The sequence below is a fragment of the Larimichthys crocea genome, chromosome VII (assembly GCF_000972845.2).
Source record: "Larimichthys crocea isolate SSNF chromosome VII, L_crocea_2.0, whole genome shotgun sequence".
In the NCBI taxonomy this organism is placed as follows: Eukaryota; Metazoa; Chordata; class Actinopteri; family Sciaenidae; genus Larimichthys; species Larimichthys crocea.
Genome location: NC_040017.1, coordinates 11,516,049 through 11,533,789, shown reverse-complemented (window position 1 = coordinate 11,533,789; position 17,741 = coordinate 11,516,049). Strand labels below are relative to the sequence as shown.

At 39.7% G+C, this 17,741-nt stretch overlaps 1 protein-coding gene across 13 annotated transcripts in view; it reads left to right on the top strand.

Annotated features, from left to right (window-relative positions):
• gramd1bb (GRAM domain containing 1Bb) overlaps positions 1-17,741 on the top strand; it is a 77,117-nt gene that overhangs the window by 15,984 nt on the left and 43,392 nt on the right. For 11 of the 13 annotated variants that reach the window (XM_027280106.1, XM_027280093.1, XM_027280095.1 and 8 more), the window contains exons 2-3: positions 926-1,015; positions 4,705-4,731. Coding sequence is in view for 12 of the 13 variants with exons in the window: in XM_027280093.1 (XP_027135894.1) it covers positions 926-1,015; positions 4,705-4,731 (117 nt within the window). In the remaining variant the exon portion in view is untranslated. Of the gene's footprint in view, positions 1-925; positions 1,016-2,539; positions 2,657-4,704; positions 4,732-8,161; positions 8,289-12,631; positions 12,676-17,741 lie in introns of those variants that run through there. The other 2 variants (XM_027280102.1, XM_027280103.1) reach the window with 2 other exon arrangements.

Here is a 17,741-nt window from a genome sequence, read left to right as displayed (position 1 = left end):
AATATCTAAACTCTCAAAATCTGCTTTTTTATATACATTCCTCCATTGCCCCCAGCATTGAGTAGAGTATTGCTGTTGTTGGAATCGGATTAGGACACCATGCAGAGTTAAGAGCGTGAATTAATGAAGACCCTTCCCAACAGACCAGGCTTTATACTTAAAGGTCAAAGCATCGATGGAAAGACAGTAGAATCTTAAAATAGGACGGAGGGTGGCTTGATCCTATTCATATGAGCTCTATTGATAATTGAAATGAGAAAATAAGTACATAACAAATATCTAAACTTCAACTTTTTTGCATAGTAAGAGTAGTCGGTAATCTTCAAAAGATGTGTCAGTGAACTACTCATTTAAATGTTCAGTGTTTCTTTCTATAATTAAACACATATATGTAACACTTATTTAGTATGAGAAGCTTCACCCTTTGCGTTGCCTGTGTCATATAGCCCCCTCTAGTGTTATCACTGGATATGTGCATGCACAGGACTAGAGTTGTACCATTATCCAGACCAAGTTTTCAGATATAAGTTGGCAGTTGGCATACATATTTGACATTTAATTTGCAGGATCTTGGACAGCTGGTGTTAGGCTCAGCAGCAACAGATTCAGGACAGCAAGTGATGTTTTTTGCCCTGCAGGGCCCTTGATAATTAATTAAAAAAATTAATAGAATGTAAAAATTAATTTTCTAGGTTATACAAGAAGATTTATTTAGGCCATGCATGGTTTTTTGCATGGTATTTCTTGTGTGCTGGGGCAAATAAACCGTGGCAGTAAACAGTGTAACTAATAAATGAGTTTTAAAAAAACCCCTGATTCATTACTCACAACAACCTTTTGATGAAATTTATGTACAGTTTTTTCAGTTTAATAGAAAGACGGCGTAACAATTGACAACTTTACCTCTCTTACATGTGTCGTGCAGCAGCCAGCAGAGCAGTCAGCAAAGCAGCCTGCAGAGCAGCCATGAAGATGACAGCACTCGCTTCCTGACTCCATTGATCCGAGAGGAGAGGTGAGCTATACTATATGTGTACATGTTGGGGTGTGTGTGTGTGTGTGTGTGTGTGTGTGTGGACCTTATTTATGGAAGACATTTTCCCAGTTTTATTTAAATGTTTATCAATCAAAATCAAAGGATTAAATCACTGCTCCAGCACTGAGTGATGGAGATATAGAGTAAATGCTGAAACTATTCAGTGATTCATAGTTCATAGCTATAGGGCATGAAATTTCAGTAAAAATCTGTACAGATTTGTGTCTACTTTCTAGTCTACCATGTCACACGTAGATTCATGCTACTTGGGAAGAATAATCCACTCAAAATGTAGAAGTATTCCCTAATTTCTAGTCACATCACTCTTGCATGCATTCTCCACTAGGGGGCACTTCCTCATCATACTGGTGCAAACACTTGAATACATAACTTTTTTTCTGTCTGTTTCATTGTGGCTTTTAGTTTGTTGTTGTAGTTGTTTATGTGTTTTTCCTTCAAAGTATAAATTCAATCTTTCAACCACCTTCAACTATGAAACTGCGAATGAAAAAATGTCAGTGACACAGATGGAGATGGCACAGAGGGTGTTTATTTTGAGACTTTAAAAAAAAAACAAAAAAAACATTTTGTCAATCTGGACAGTCCTTTTGTCTGAGGTATCTGCCTATTTGTATATATAGTCATGTAATAGTGCCTACGTGTACAGTAATTGTTACTTCTACTTCCCCATATCTCAGTTTGAGCTGAGAGACAGTCTGTATCATTAGTTCATTTTTACCTTGCAATATGCTGCAGTTGTCACAGGAGCACCGGTGATAGGCCTGGACGTTAAATCAGTTATTGAACCTGATGTGTAGGAGTGTGTCAGGAGGCTTGGGATATGATATGCTGTTTCATACTTTGTCCCTGAAGTAAAGCCATGCAGCCAGGAGGAAAACCCTGCAAGCGATTTCTTGCCTGTCAGGAGATTAGGAAGATGATGTATCAGGATAGTATAGCATCAGGATAGTAGGATATCTGCATTACAGAACTTTGTTTTTGGCCTGAATATGAAGTTGAAAAATAGGAAGAAAGAAGTTGTTATTACAATATTTGTATATATTTTACTACTCTAAAGACTCTAAAGTGATTGTCATTAAATCAGAAACTCTACTCTACTGTGGCTTTTTTTCTGATGTTAAATCAGCTTTTTTTGAGCACCTGTAAATCATAGCATAACGTAGTTAGTTCAATTATTACTGGCTTCACAGAAAAAGGGTTGCTGAAGCTGACTGCATCCAAAAAATGTTGACAGAATGTTCCCATAAAAGTGGGAAACTCTGAAACTGAAAGTGCAGGGATCCTCTTCGTCTAGCCTCATAATAACCACCCACTCAGCTGCCTTTGCCTCTATCGTTCGCTACACCTCCACTCTTTCTCTCTGTCCTACACTCTTCCCCGCGTTTCGCTCTCTGGCTCTCCCTCCCGCGCACTCTTCACGCTCAGTGTCTTCACTTGCTCGAATTAGGAAGCAGTACCTGTCAAACCTATGGGATTTCTCGCTGCTCTTCTCTTTGCTGTGCTGGTGATAGCTAGTGAGGGGTGTCTGCAGCAGCTGCAGGGAGAGCAGCGTTCTGTAGCCGGCTTTAGAGGGCACGGAATGTCATGTCTCCTCTGCAGGTAAAAAACAGCTGCATTTCTGCCTAAAGGCTTGCACCGCTGCCTCTCTACCTGTCTCGCCACTGCCATGTCCGTCAGTTTTATTTTGCTCTTACTGCGTCTGTCTGTTTGTCTTGTGTGCTGCAGTTTGCTCAGTGTGCTTTGTGCAGCTGCGTTTTCGAGTGAAGTGGCAGCAGGCTGTCGGCTAACGTGTGCCAATAGCTGTGATTTTGGCTGACTCTGCCAGATAGTCGGGGCGTCCGCGATGGTTTAGGGAGAGACACTGATAAAATACAGATGAGGATAAGCTTGCTCATTTGTGGTCATTATCGTGGATTTACATCTGAGGCTTCTACCAAGTTCAACTCCCCCACTCTAACTGCAGATATTGTTATGTAATATCACAATGTGACTTTGCTGAGACAGTGTAATATGACTCATCAGTGAAGATGACGCAGCACATGTTGAGAGTTGTGAATCGGGATTACACACTGCGAGACATGCCATCACTGGGTGAATTTATAGTACGGAATATGTATTTATGTAAGCACATACTTGTACGGTGCAGTTGCAGATTTAGCGCACAACAAGGCATTTTTCAAGGGCTTTACATAAAAGGCATTAAGACAAGATAAAAAAAGAAACACAACTCAATATAAGGTGAAAAATGAAAAAGAGACGAACATGAAAAAGAAGCCAAAATAGACAAAGATGGAGAATAACAGATGCAGTGCAGCTGCAGCGCGAGGTATAAATAAATTGTGCCAAATTGAATAAAATGCAGTGGCAAAGTGGAAAAGTTTTCAAATGAACTGACTGAACTCAGTTTTTCTGGGAGTTTGTTCCAGATATGTGGCGCATAAAGACTGAACGCTGCCTCTCGATGTTTAGTATTGACTCTGAGGACCATAAGCTGACCTGTTCCAGACGATCTGAGAGGTCTGGACGTTCATAACATAGCAGCAGATTAGAAATGTGTTTTGGCACAAGACCATTCAGTGCATTTATATTAAAAAAAGACAAAAAAAAACACCAGCAGTATTTGAAGATCAACGATTTAACAAACAGAAAGCTGCTGTGAAGACCTAAGAACTAGAGTGATTTGATCCACTCTCCTGATCTTAGTGATGAGTGTCAGCAGAATTCTGTTATTTTCTCATTTCTGCTAAGTCCTTTGATTCTTTTGATATATTCTTAGGGTAATACTAAGCTGATTTTATAACCGTCTTAACATTTTTTCTATGTTTAACTGGACTAAATTGTGCTACATCCAGTCGTTGATTTGCTCAATCTACTTACTGTGCTTATATGGGGTCAGTCACTTGGGGATATTGTTATATAAATGTATGTGTCATCTGCATAATTATGGATAGACATTTTGTTAGCTAGTGGGAGCATGTAGATGGACAGAAAAAACCTGAGAATGAGGAAGTATATTAAGTGTAATAACAGTACAGTGTAATGCAGTACAATATAGCAAATAACTTTTGTATTCATATATAATGATGGATGCAAAATTATATGCATGAACAAATCCTTACAGTGCATTAAAAAAGAATCATTGGTTAATACATGTGTATGGATCATCACTGATTTAAAGGTTCTTTGTGTAAGATTAAGGGGCTTGACTTGTATTATAAGACAGACATGTATTATAATATGCATAACTATGTTTTCATTAGTGTGTAATCACCTGAAAATATTGACAGACGCTGAACACCCATGTTTCTACAGTAGCCAAGAACGGACAAAATAATATACGGACATAATAATAATAATTGCGATCAGCAACTACCTCACTAGATGTCACTAAATCTTACTCACTGGTCCTTTAAAAACTGTTTATATTAGTATTATTACATCACATATATTACATTATATGATTACAAGTAGACTATATAATATTATCAACTATTTATGTATGGGTACGGGATGCTTCATATGAGGAGTTATAAACCATTTTCGATTGTTTATATATGTTTTTAATAATGTGATACCCGGTAGGGTAGTAGTGACAGTGGATTCAGTACCTCACGACTGAATGTGCTCTCCTCTCTTCTCCTCTACAGGTCTGACAGTGCAGCGGACAAAATCAGGTAAGTCTGCTTTCTGACTATTCGTCTTTTACCTATCGAGGTGTGAGCAATGCATCGTATGCTGGTAGGCTTATGGATCAGCAGTACAGTGGGACCAGCCCTGCTGTCACCCCATTTGCCCTGGCCCACCCACCCTGCATGTGACACAGATTCATGGCTTTGTCCACCAACCAAGGTGTCTGAATGCGCTTTACATTCGGAGAGGCCAGCAGTGAATACAGTTGCAAGCCATGGAATGCCATTGTTTGCTTTTATTGGACAAACAACATCAGACACAAACAGGGCTTTGTGAGTTGGACACTATTGTGGAGCTTTTAGATTTTTAGCCAGCCAGCCAGCCGGTGGCAGGTCAACACTGTGGACACACACTGTGAGCACAGATACTTTATTCTTCATGGTGTGAAGGCTTTGCTGTCGAAAGAGACACTGTGCCAGTCCTGCAGCAAAGAGGTTCTAGGCACAGGCTGAGAAGGTGAGTGATAGGTAATGATGGTTTTAGTCTCTGGTGCACCGCATGAGAAATGTTGGAACAGGGAGGTTTTATGAATAGATGATCCTCCATGATTAACTTGGTGGTGTACTTACTTAGTATCACAGGTTATAGTCATTTTACAAAACACGTCCTGTTTGATATCTACATTTAGTGAATGCATGTTTTACTTTCTATGTACATGAGCAACATATTAGAATTTCCCTATATGATGTTTGGTGTTTGACTACTACGTGTGAGAAGTGGTGTTTGACTGGTTTGTTTTCTGAGCTGAGTGGACACTGTTATTTTGGTGTATTAGTGTGTGTACACACTGATATGTGTGTGTCTCCTTTGGTATGCATTGAGTGGTCAGTCATGCGAGTTGGTTGACTAGCAGTCAAGGTTTAAACCACTAGGAGTCTCTGTACTCAAACACACATCCTAGAGGTGGTTGATTGACCACAGTTTTTGTTGTCCGTGTACGCCACTCCAACTGACCTCAGCTGTATTTTTCGAAATAGCAATCAAGCCAGTAATTAGCGGAAATAGAGGAAAATCTGTTGAATGTTTAAATTCTGGTTGTTTCAATCTGTTGTTGAAGTGCTGCTGAATGAGGATTCAAGTCAGACCACATATATTACTTTCCAGATGTAGTGTACAGTTTAAATAACCATCACAGTCAAACAGTTCCTTGAGTTGAGTGTTTTATGTGGCAGGAAGTCCAGTTATTGATGTTTCTTTTGGTTTTGGGTGATGGAGTATTAAGGGTGTTACTATATTTATATTACTTACGTATCCAGCAAAATTTAAAGGCCCTGTCAACTCAAAGATGTGTTTTGCTATTTTATAATTCACCTGGATGTTTGAGCTCCTCTGTACAGAATGGCGTGTTTTAAACTAGGCGGCTGTTTTCACGTTTATCTGCTGAAGTCTCAAGTGCATGTATGAATGGACGGTAAGGTCTGAGACATCTTGCTGATCACATCACTTAAACTTTTTGAAATCAGAGTCGTTATATCATTTAAAAAATTTGTAACTACTTCAGTTATCAGACACAAACTATTATTCAAAGAGTCTTTTTTGAACGTCATAAAAGATGTTTTGAGGGTGGGTGTCGTTTAGCTCAGTCGGTAGAGCATGCACCCCATGTGCGAAGGCTCAGACCTGTAAACTGTAAAGTTCATCCTCTACAAAGAGTCTCAGTCTCATACTGTATTACAGTGTCAATATTAGATAAATTTACTAAGTCTCCTTGATCTACTAGCCACATACTGTTTAATCATCTCTGTCTTTCTTGTACCTAAGCATATCTCTGGTACAATGTTTATATCCCCCACAGCAGCTGAGTGCCCATGAGTCACACAAACTTCAAAATCAATACTTAGATTGTTATAAAGTTGACTGTAAATAATGCATGCAAAAAGCCCTCTGGTTGGATTAAGTGGGCAGGATGCAGGTGCATTTGTTTGAAAGCGAGGAGTTGTTGTCAGTGCGTCTATAAGCAGACAGAAGTTGTGTATTCTACAGCTGATAAAATGTATAAAAGTGGCTGCTCGGTTGAATAATCTGACAGTATCTGATCTTGTCCTCATAATGAAATATATCCTGGAGTCCTGTATCGTACTCTCCGCCTTTTCTGTCCCTGTTCTAATGTCCGCGTTGCTCTTCCACCGTCTCAGTTGCTGGATTATCGATCATCGTCTGTGGTTTGAGACATTAGCTTCCAGTGATCAAGAGGTCAGCATAATCTGATCTTACTCTTCACTTTGTGCACGGGCCTCAGAAAAGCAAGGAGCCAATACATGGTGTAAATGATACTCTCAAAATAGACAAGTTCCCAATTTCTTGTTCCGGATGACTTTCAGGCAAGGAAAGGATATGTCAGTAACAGGCGAGCATATTTCATACGGTAACATACGGTGAGAGACTTCAAAATATTATCCAATCGGGGCTGAATTTAAATGAAAAAATAATAATGATAGTATTCATTTCCTGAAAGCCTGCTACTGAGCCAGTCCCAAGTACACACACATCCTCAATATATATTATAATAATGATGCTACAGTTTCCTTTCATTAGTCTTACATGGCCACATCTACTTTGTTTTCTTTTTAATCTTATATTATTTGTTCATGGTATCTAATTTCTCTGAGCAGTCTTCCCCCATGATTCCTGGTGTTGCACTTCAATCCACCTCCAGCTGTAAACCAGATATTATCAGTACATCCAGATGGTTATGATGATTACAGTGATAGAAGTGTGTTTTCTTTGGGGAATTTGGGTCATGGGCTTTGCCAGGATAGCTATGGATTCATGACGTAGTTGCTCTCCCTTCTCCATATTCAAAATGTGTGTGTGTGTGTGTGCGTGTGCTCAGCCACCGTATCGCTGATTTTGCACCTCACACAGACGCTGCGATACTTTGGTCGAGGACCGCGATTGCATGCCAGCAGCTTGTAGCGCAGACAGGAAGACGGAGTAGGAGGAGGTGGAGGAGGAGGAGAGACAGAGCAGCAGGGGAGGGAGGCTGATAAAGCAGGGAGAGGAGGAAAGGAGGTAAAGGACCACCCTTATCGAGCATAACCATTCTGAGGGAGCCTACCAAAGGGACCTTCCCCCACACACACACACCATGGCCGGGCAGCCAATCAGAGCGCTCGCATCCTTGACCCGTCCTCCCCCGTACAACTGCTCATCCATGGCTCAGCGAAGCAGATGTGAGGTGATGCAGGCAAAGGAGAACACTGGCTTAGATTTATATATATATATCAGGATAGTGGCTTCTAGTCTGTCTGTGCATCCTGCGGGTTGTGAACGGCGTTCTGAGTGTTGTCTGTATCACGTCTGTCTGTAACTTTTAGTTTCTGAGCTGGTGACATGATTTCTCCTCTGACTGCTTTTGGATGTGCTGTGTGAGGAGAGAGGAGGACAAGGAGGATTTTAAAAGGCTTGGCGATGATGACAAAGCATGCTGGACAAGTGACAATCTGACAACGAGACAGCGGGACAGTGGTTGAAGAGAGGCCATGAGAGCCAGGAGAGAGGCCAGGATGGTGTCTGCCTGTTCACCATGCACAAACATAAGGTCAGGTCTGATTTCTGTTGCTTTTCTTTGGTACTGTCTTATTTTATAGTCTTGACTTTGAACAGCAGCACATCGTCTGACATGCTAAGCGGGAAAGGTGCATAAAATTACTATGGAAAAAAATGTATGCCGTTAATACATGTTTGAAATAACTATTTGTAGCATTGGTACAGTGGTATTTGTAAACATTTCGATTTTTATATGACAGAGAGGGCACAAGATAAATTCCAAAGATTAATTACACAAGTATTAAACCTCTCTGCATATCTGATGGCATATGACTTGCAGTGATACTGTTTAAGAAACCCCACCCTTGTTATTGTCACATGTACTATTTTATGTAATACTACTGTATAATACATTTTCTACTCTATATATATGGCCCACCCAGAATGAGTCCTCTTGTCTCTCTGATAATCACCCTTTGATCATCTTCTGAACTAATATGCTAAGTGCTAATGTAGTTTCCACTGACTAAATCGCATGGCCGAGACGACCCCGTTATTGTTCCGCAGCTGTACCCTTTTCTGTTTGACCTTTGCTGAGAAAATGCATCTCCTTTCTGTCAGTCCACAGCAAACTTTCAAATGTCAATCAGAGTACTTTGACTCGCTTATGAAATGTAGCATTAAAAGATTTAAACATGCCTTTTACAACAGCAATAATGTAAAGCTGTATGTCTAGCTCTTTTATACATGCATATATGCACCATGGAGAGCTGTCAATACAGAAGGAGAACTCTGTATATTTATTAGTGTATTCAGCATTAAAATAACTTTTCATAGCTCTTGTTTTACACTGCAGTTCAATCAAACAGGAGCAATGTGTCAAAATGATTAATATACACATGAATTTACCTTAACCAGATGAATGCAGGGTGGTGGAATAATTCACTGTATGTCAGTGTTTCTGCAATACACCTCCCACACACAAGAACACACACATTTGAGTAGAAGGGATTTTCCAGTCTGCTTCTGGGCCTCCTAAATCTCCGCTGTGATCTCTGCTCCCCAGGTCTATTAAGGGCAATTTGGTTAGATTTACTGTGCCTGTCGATGGGGATAGAGGGCAGTCCTAGCACTGCTTTAGGTTACCACTCTGTGATAAATACTCCTGGCAGGTGTACTGTGTTACCCTCACATAACTATCTCTTTAGCCCTTAAATGAATTACGAATGATAGTCATTAAGGTGCGAAAAGATGTGCTAGTAGCTCAGGCACACTTTGATTCAATATTTCTCTTATGAGACAGTGAAGAAATGGCTTATTTCATTTACTTTGATGGAGAAAAAACAGCGATTGCTAAAGCGTCAAATTTTTTCTTTTCCAACTGCTCCACACCTGTATATAGTGTCGTGCCGTTCATACAGTTAGATGTCTCTTCTGTTTTTGCAGTTCAGAAATACATCAATTATTGATTATATATACACATATATACATGTACTTTTAGCAAATTTACAAACTGTTTTACCAAGTACTGAATCAATAAATATATCAAATATATGCAAACTTAAATCACTTAAATTTATCAAAGCTGAAAAATATCAATATCTGTAAAATGCTAAAACATATTGGAATTATTGTTTTGTCATTACATCCCATGTTTTCTTCAGATTATTGTTTTCACATCAGCTCAAACTTTAAAACAGCACCCCACCACTACACTCAGGATAATAAAATGATGTCATATTTAACAATACTGTAACAAACATTTGCATCACTAGTACCTGGTGTGCTCTGATTTGCTGCGCTCAGCTTTCATGCAACACAGCAGTGAAGTCTGCTGCACAAAAAACGAACCGTCTTAGACAGTGAACATGATGTTTGCTGCACTGCACATCAGTGAGATGAACACCTCCTCTGACAGCACTGTCCATTTAACCAGTAAATTCAGATTCAAACACACTGTGCAAATGGGGGTTTTCATTTTACAGCCCTAAAATGTGAGGTACATGAGTAAAAGACTCAGTTCAATAACACATATTTAAACATTTTCCAGTTTGATATATTTAAATACACAATATCAGGTGCAGTTAATGTAGGTGATTTTACATTGGTTAGGAGGGACAAAATAAATAAAAGCTAAACATTACAGCACTCCTGTCCAGTTAATACAGCATATACTGCTTTGGATACTGAATTTTAAAAATAAACCTCAAAACAGGACATATGGTTTGTTATCTGCAGACTCAAATTGTTTGGATGGATTGATTGGAACTATTTTAGAAGCATTCGCAATAAAATCTAGTCCAAAAAAAAGAGCTATTTTTAAGATTTCCACCAATGTGAGTCCTTATCATATCACGGCCTGTATTTTGGGCCAGCTGTTGACGTCCCTCAGTGTAGGTGAGTCATTAAGTACTCCAGTCTGTAGAAAATCTGTCTGTCACTGACACACCCACTTACCGCTGTTGTGAAAGGTCTTGTTTTCATGCTGGGTGGACATCTGCCTCACTGTAGAGTTACACAAGGAGATATGCCATGCACATATGCCATTTAATGGTATGAACTGAACTAAATTTAGATCTGTCTTTGTCTTCCAGTGATTGTTTTTAGAGACTGCTCTGTCTGGTGCTAAAAACTGATACCAATCCATTTGTCAGTTGCCCAAAGCCCACCTAATGTATTGTCTTATTAATGGAGGACTGGTTGCCGAGGGGATTTGAGGTCTGCGAGATAATGAAGCAAGGGCTCATTCAGTCCATTGCACTACTCCAATTGGAGCACTTACAGTATGTAGTCAAGGATAAGGAGACAGATACAGTCGAGCAGGCTAGAACCAGTCATAAGATACAGCCCCTATTTTGTCTGTTTGAGTGGGCCATGAGTCTGTCAGCGGGCCTTCACTGCTGACTAATCACAGGGGCTCTGGTGACTCACAGTGTAATTCACATATGTTCATCAGCAAATCAATCCTGCTGGTCACGCTAAATTCTTAAACTCCTCGCCCCAGCAGGGCCACATTTAATGCACATTTTTCTGTAAATAAGCAGTCTTATCCAGACATACATCCACAGGGATGAGACTTAAATGTGTTTTAGGTGGAGATCCATCTGTCATGTAAAAATTCCTAACACAGTTGTTCAATGCTGAACACTGCAAGTTCTTCTCAGCGTTAAGGTTGTTGGAGTTTAGTGTAAATCCTCAGCATCTTTTCAGAGCTTAACAGTCAAATTCAGTGACAGATTGCTTTTCTTAAACATATTTCGCCTTTAATGGCAAGTTTGTTTTCCAGATTTTTATAAATCAAGTGTAATCTGTCTTCTCTGAATTGCCTTCTTCTGTAGCAGCCATGATTGATTTCTCCTCTAGCTGATCTAAAGGGGCCATGGATTATTCTTTTGTAGGGCTTCCACTGTTTCTCTGCATCCTGTGTTTGCAACATAAAGCACCCTGGGTCATTTTAAATCCAATTTCAGCTTCACCATAGCCTTGAGTGACTATCGGAGGGTTTGGACACAGTGTATTTATTTTGCATCAAGATGCAACACAGCATTTGGCTGTAGTGTTTTTATATCAACAGGAAATTCCACAGTTAATCAATTTCTGGGGAAAATATTAAACTTGATTAGCTCAGTAACAGGCATGAGGTCTGTAGAAGCTGTCGCACAGCCGGAAGAAACTTCTCAATAGGTGCTGGGAAGCTCAGTCAGGGGTAAAGGAGTGGGAAGAAATTGCTCTGACTGGAGAGGCAAATGTGTTATCAGGTGCCACAGCAAAAATGAATTGATTGAATAGATGGAGGAGTGGTTGAGGGCCTGTGATCACAGTGATTCATGGTACATGTGGGCGCTCTGTATTGAGTCACTGGCGGCAGCAGCGATTGGAGCGAAAGGACTGCGCTCTGCACACACAATTCACATACACACAAATACACATGTAATCTTATGCGAAATGTTGGCCTCGGACAAATATTGTCTGTTTTAAATTGCCCAGGCTGGAAGAAGACTAACAGCAAATGTCAGAACATATTTACAACCCTGTTAGGGTTTGTCATTTGAACACAAGTGTTCACCAAATAACCACTGTGATGACAGGAAGTGGGGTTCTTGGTCCTCTCTGTTTTCTTACCAGTGAAAAGGTCATCTGAACCAAGTACAGGGAACACAAAATAAAAGGTTTCTTACTTTTTGTGAAGACAAGAGATAATAGTGATACTGTAACAGAGTACAGCCCATTCTGATTTTATTTTTTGTTCTTTAGTCCTGACTTGAAACTGTCGCAGACATAAGGCATCAATACTGCATTTTAGTTAGCACTGCCATCAGGACAATCATATCATGGAAACAAAAAGAAATAACCTTCCAAAACGTGTCATTCACTCTTTTCTACCCTCACTGATAGGCCAAGCAAAAGAAGTGGAAGAAACTGATATGGAAACCACAAAGGTAGGACATAACTCAACAAGCAAAAGACACTCCACGCATGAGCAGTGACATTATATGGCAGCTTAGACGAGCTTTATGTCGTTAAAGAAATGATGTAAGCTTGTGGCGCATTATAGCTTCCTTCATCCTCTGCATATACTCCCCCATTTTTAAAAATATAACTATCTTAGTCATCATAACTTGTAAAAAGCCCTGCAAGTGATTCATCACATTCGAGAATACCATACTCACACACAACCAAAAGAGGGAGCTGTTCCAGTATGGCACGCTGTACATAAATCCCACAAGTGCATTTAGTTCCTCTCTGCTTCTTCTGGTCCTCAGATTTCACAGTGTGTGAGATTCAGGAACAAAACTGCTGTAGCATCATTTACTAAAACACTGTCAGCATTTTCCTCTGCAGGAGGACAGCAGGGTTAGAGGTGGGGACACTGTAGTCCTGTTTTGGTTCTAAAATGGCTTATATGATGCCTGAAAATCTTGCTGCAAGGACAAGACTGCTGTGATGTGAAATGTAAAAATGAACAAAACTAAGTTATCCACTGATTTTACAAAATCGATTTGTCAGCCAATAGGAGTCCTTCATACTGTAGTAGTACTTCTGTAGCTCTGAAGGAGCTATTGTTTTGTTCTAAAACAATAGTTTGAAAGACGTGGATCTTGACAATGAGAGAAGGGTCTAACAGAAGACGATATCACGTTGCATTATAGAATATGTAGGACCCATATACACATACTCTGGACAAAATGTTTGAATATCTGCCCGCAGCTGCTTTCATTTTTGACCATTCATGTTTTAATCAGTCTCTACTGACTCCTCCAACTTCAGACTGGAAGTGAATCATGAAATTCGAGGACCCTTTAAGTATGGAATAGAAATGCATTCTTTTCTTGTCCACGACTATTGCTTAAAGATGCACACTCAACAGCATTTTATGAAACCCAATTCAATATGAAATACATGTATATGAAACAGTTGTCACATATTGAATTTCAGTGTTTTAGAAGTGTGATTATATTTTCAAACAGCCTACAGATTAGTGATAGAAGTGTATTGTATTTCATTTACAGCACTTGCATTTCTGGATCTATGGAGCTCATAGAAAACAATTTTAGTTTCACAGAAAGACATCTGAATTTGGGGGATATACTTTTACATACAGATGATTAAGGCAGCATGTAGTGATCTTTTTCACTGCTATCTAGATGCTGTCAATATTTACAAGAAATCAAAAATGTAAATCTTTTATTAACTGGTTTCTGGCTCCAAGGCACTTGGTGCTAATGTGTAGTGTCCATTTCAGACCCTTCTAAATGTTAGTGACAGGAATCAATGTGTTTTTAAGGATGTGGTGAAGAAAATCAAATGGCATATACTGTATATATATTCCAGAGTGTACATTTGTGTCTTGTTATTGCCAGGGTGAGAGGAGTTATGTAAGGCAGATCTATGGTCTGTTGTCATCTGAGGGCAATAGAGAGCAATCCCCTCTCTGCAATATATGACCTTCTTGGTGTAATCCAGGGATTCTGGTTTTCATCCTCAGCATAGGCTTGATGTGAAAAAAGAAAAGCTGTGAGTCTTCATTGTGATTCATGACATTAGCTTTTCAGATTTCATCACTGCAAAGTTGAGGTGTTTGAAAGTCTGAGTCCTTGCCGGGTGATTGTTGCTTTGTCACCATGAGTGACGTGGATCATTTGTGAAGCTCAAAATAGCTCAAGTGCCGTCCTTGAAGGCCTTGTGGGTGATAATGGCATGGCAACCAGTGGTGAGCAAATGTAAAGTGTGTGTGTTTCTGTAAGGCTTAGCATAGTGTTTTCCATGTTTACGTATATCTGATTGAAAAGAGCAAGGTCTGTATGTGGCCCTGAAGCAGCGGGCTGGGAGGGCTCCCAGCTTCAATAATGGCATGGTCGTCTCTGTGGCAACAGCCCTGACCGAATAGATGGAAGGATTTTCTGGGAGGGGTCAGTCAATATCTCTCAACCCAATCCCTTATCCCATCACCACTCAAGTCCTTTAATATAAAAATAGCTTTCCTCACTCTACCTTCAAGCCTTCGCCTTTGCTTCAGGGCACACAAGTGTGCGTCAGTGCCACTTAAACACCAGAGAAAAATTGGACTAAGACAGAACGGACGTGGACTTAATTTAGACATCATCCATGCAGCTGCTGTTTTTAATCAACTTGCCTGTTTAAATAAAGGGAAAACCAAAGTTCCTCCGAGGACAGAGCATGAGGACACAGATGGGGTTATTCTTTGACCCGCAGAGGTTTGTGTTTGAGTGTTAGCAACAGTGAACAACCCCTCGGCGACAGCACATCTGACCATGTGGGCTTCCGCACCACAGTATCGCACGCTCACTGATGATGAGGTCATGTGGAGCTATTTCGTAATAGTGTGACGCCTGAGCTGGCATTGTGAAATCAGAAACTGTAAAGGTTTTTGATACCAAAAGTCTAAATAATAATAATAAGGAAAAAAATACAAACTGCACAGAGATGAATCTCCGTCAGGGCCTTCGACTCAGCTTGAGTGTGTTTGTGGGAGTTTTATGTTGTTTGTCTCTGAACAGTAATTGTAAAACGAATTGCTAAAAAGGCCAAATCCACTTTAAAAATTGACATTCCTGTGTTGGTTTGGCAGCTTTCCTTAAGTGAGACTCTTTGACATTTCTGTCCCTAAACAGCAGCGTCAGCAGTGCAGTGATACAGTTGCAGCTAAACTGTATACCACATATTAGTGGATGTGGACTAGATCTGGACAGATCAGCTGAACCTGATCTCTCTCTTACATGACATCATTTTTCTGAACAGAGCAGCAGTGACTTGAGAAGCTCAGGGTCATGGATGTGATGAGTCATTTATGTACTTAATAATAGCTACATCTTCGGTGTAGGCTGGTGATACACACAGATTTCTTGTGCCTTTTTGTAGACAGTCCACACACTGCACTCATTGTCATTGTTTGTTGTTATCGATCCACTGACAACTATTTCTGATGAATCTGAATTTGTCATTCACTTAGTTCCGTGAATGGGCTCCTGTTGAGTTGTGTCTTTTTTAGTGTAGAATCTTATATTTATATGGTTCTTTGGTGACACTAAAGCGCTCAGGATTCCTGGAGTCAAATAAACATTTCAGACCTCTCCCTTCAATTACCCCTTTTACAAGACAATGCACTAACATTAACAATCTCTTACACACACGGCCCCTGCTATCCTATTTAACTTTTAGTGTAGCAGCAAAGGTGACAACAAAGAGTCCTCTGACTCTGAGTTCGTAAGCATTAGCTTGCTGGCTAAAATGTTTTAACGTCTTTTACAAGCATACAAGTATGGATGATTAACATTACTGTACATGTACTGCCCTACATGGTGTATGTTAGCCACAGCTAGGCAGCTAGCTGAAACTGCTCGATGTGTTTTCATTTAGCTTGAATGGTAAAATGAAAAAATAAAAAATAAAATGAGCTAGTAAAAGATTAATAGAAAAGTCAAAGTCAAAAGAAATGTAATTCAGTAAATCAGTTTTGGTATTTAACTAACAGCATTTCTTGATTCGGTTATATTTTTGACTACTTTTTGGCTTCATAATTAATTTAATAAATACAATTACTCACTTGCTACTGATTTAAGTATAAAACTTTGGGTATATTATGGATCCAATATTTTTATTTTTTTTAAGGTGGAAGCTATAAGTTAATATTAATGTAGCGACATTGCTGACAAAGCGTCACGCATAAGGGATTGCTGTGGTCTGATGAATAAATGTGGACTCATTGAATTTTATGATGACAGTGACTAAGAAGCGGTTTTTAATGAGTATTGGTGGATTGGTCGCATCCCGCCGACCCAGTCCTCCTAATAGGGTCAGTACTGGTGCAGATATTGACATAAGAGCATCCCTATACACAGAGCCTCGAGAGTATACACAAATATGAAACATGTGATAGTGTTCAAATAATCATTTAACAAGACAAATATTAATAATTACTGGATAATGCCAAACTCTATTTTACACCACCTTTCTCTTCTCCTCCCTCTCGCTCCACTTTGTTTTGTAATTGTGTTGTGTGTGTGTGTGTGTTGAAGGTTTGTCGTAAAAAGAAACCTCTGTCTATTTTCATGCTGTCTGCTGCAGCAGGAAGTCTTTTTTAAATGAGCGCTTTAATGTCAGCACGTGCAGTACTTTGTTCTTTTATTCATGGCACACGTGACGGCTGAGCAGAAGGCCATCTGTAATTTCACTTTTTTCACTTTTTGATTGACCACATATTGAACGTGATGTCTATCCCCTGCCGTATTGCTCATTTTTGTAGTCCAGCATATTATGTCATATTTAGGTCTTTTCTCCCCCTCTCTTGGTTGCTGTGCTGACAGTCTGTGTAGTGTTTGTTCTGTCCACAGTGGGATATCTGCTGCTTTATGTTTTCTGCATAATACTAAATGTTTCCCATGTTTGTACCTGATTACCCTTATTCTTAGTGTCTCTCTCCTTGCTTATCTGTCGCCTGTAACTTATTCGTGTAAACCTGTTGTATATTTCTATCTACCTCTTCATTCAAAAACATCAATTGCAATTCGTACTTCAACGATTGAATTAGAGGGAAGTTCGATTTAAGCAAATTGGTGTCTGTCTTATTCCTTTATTTATTATATTCATTATTTGTTTGCTTCTGTGTTTGTTTCATGGTGGAATCATGTTTTTTATGCATGAATTGTGTATATATTCACACAGGTTTGAATAGTGTACAGGATGGGAAATTGGCACAAGCTACCAACGAAATGCTCGTAAAATATGAAGGTGTTGGTAGATTTTCACGTTTTAATTTCCCACCCCGATACTCTGTATGCCTGTCTTTGCAGGCTCTGAATGCCAATTGTGGACTTCAGGGCTTGGATGGTCAGTTCAACATGAAGCAAACCAAAGCCTACCAAGTCACATGATCATCCATTTCCCCTCTGTGATCAGATGTAGAGATCAGTCTATGGGGGTTTATTCAACATGAAAAGGAAAACAGGAAAACCGCACAAGCATAATCCATGCTGTGTTACGGAGT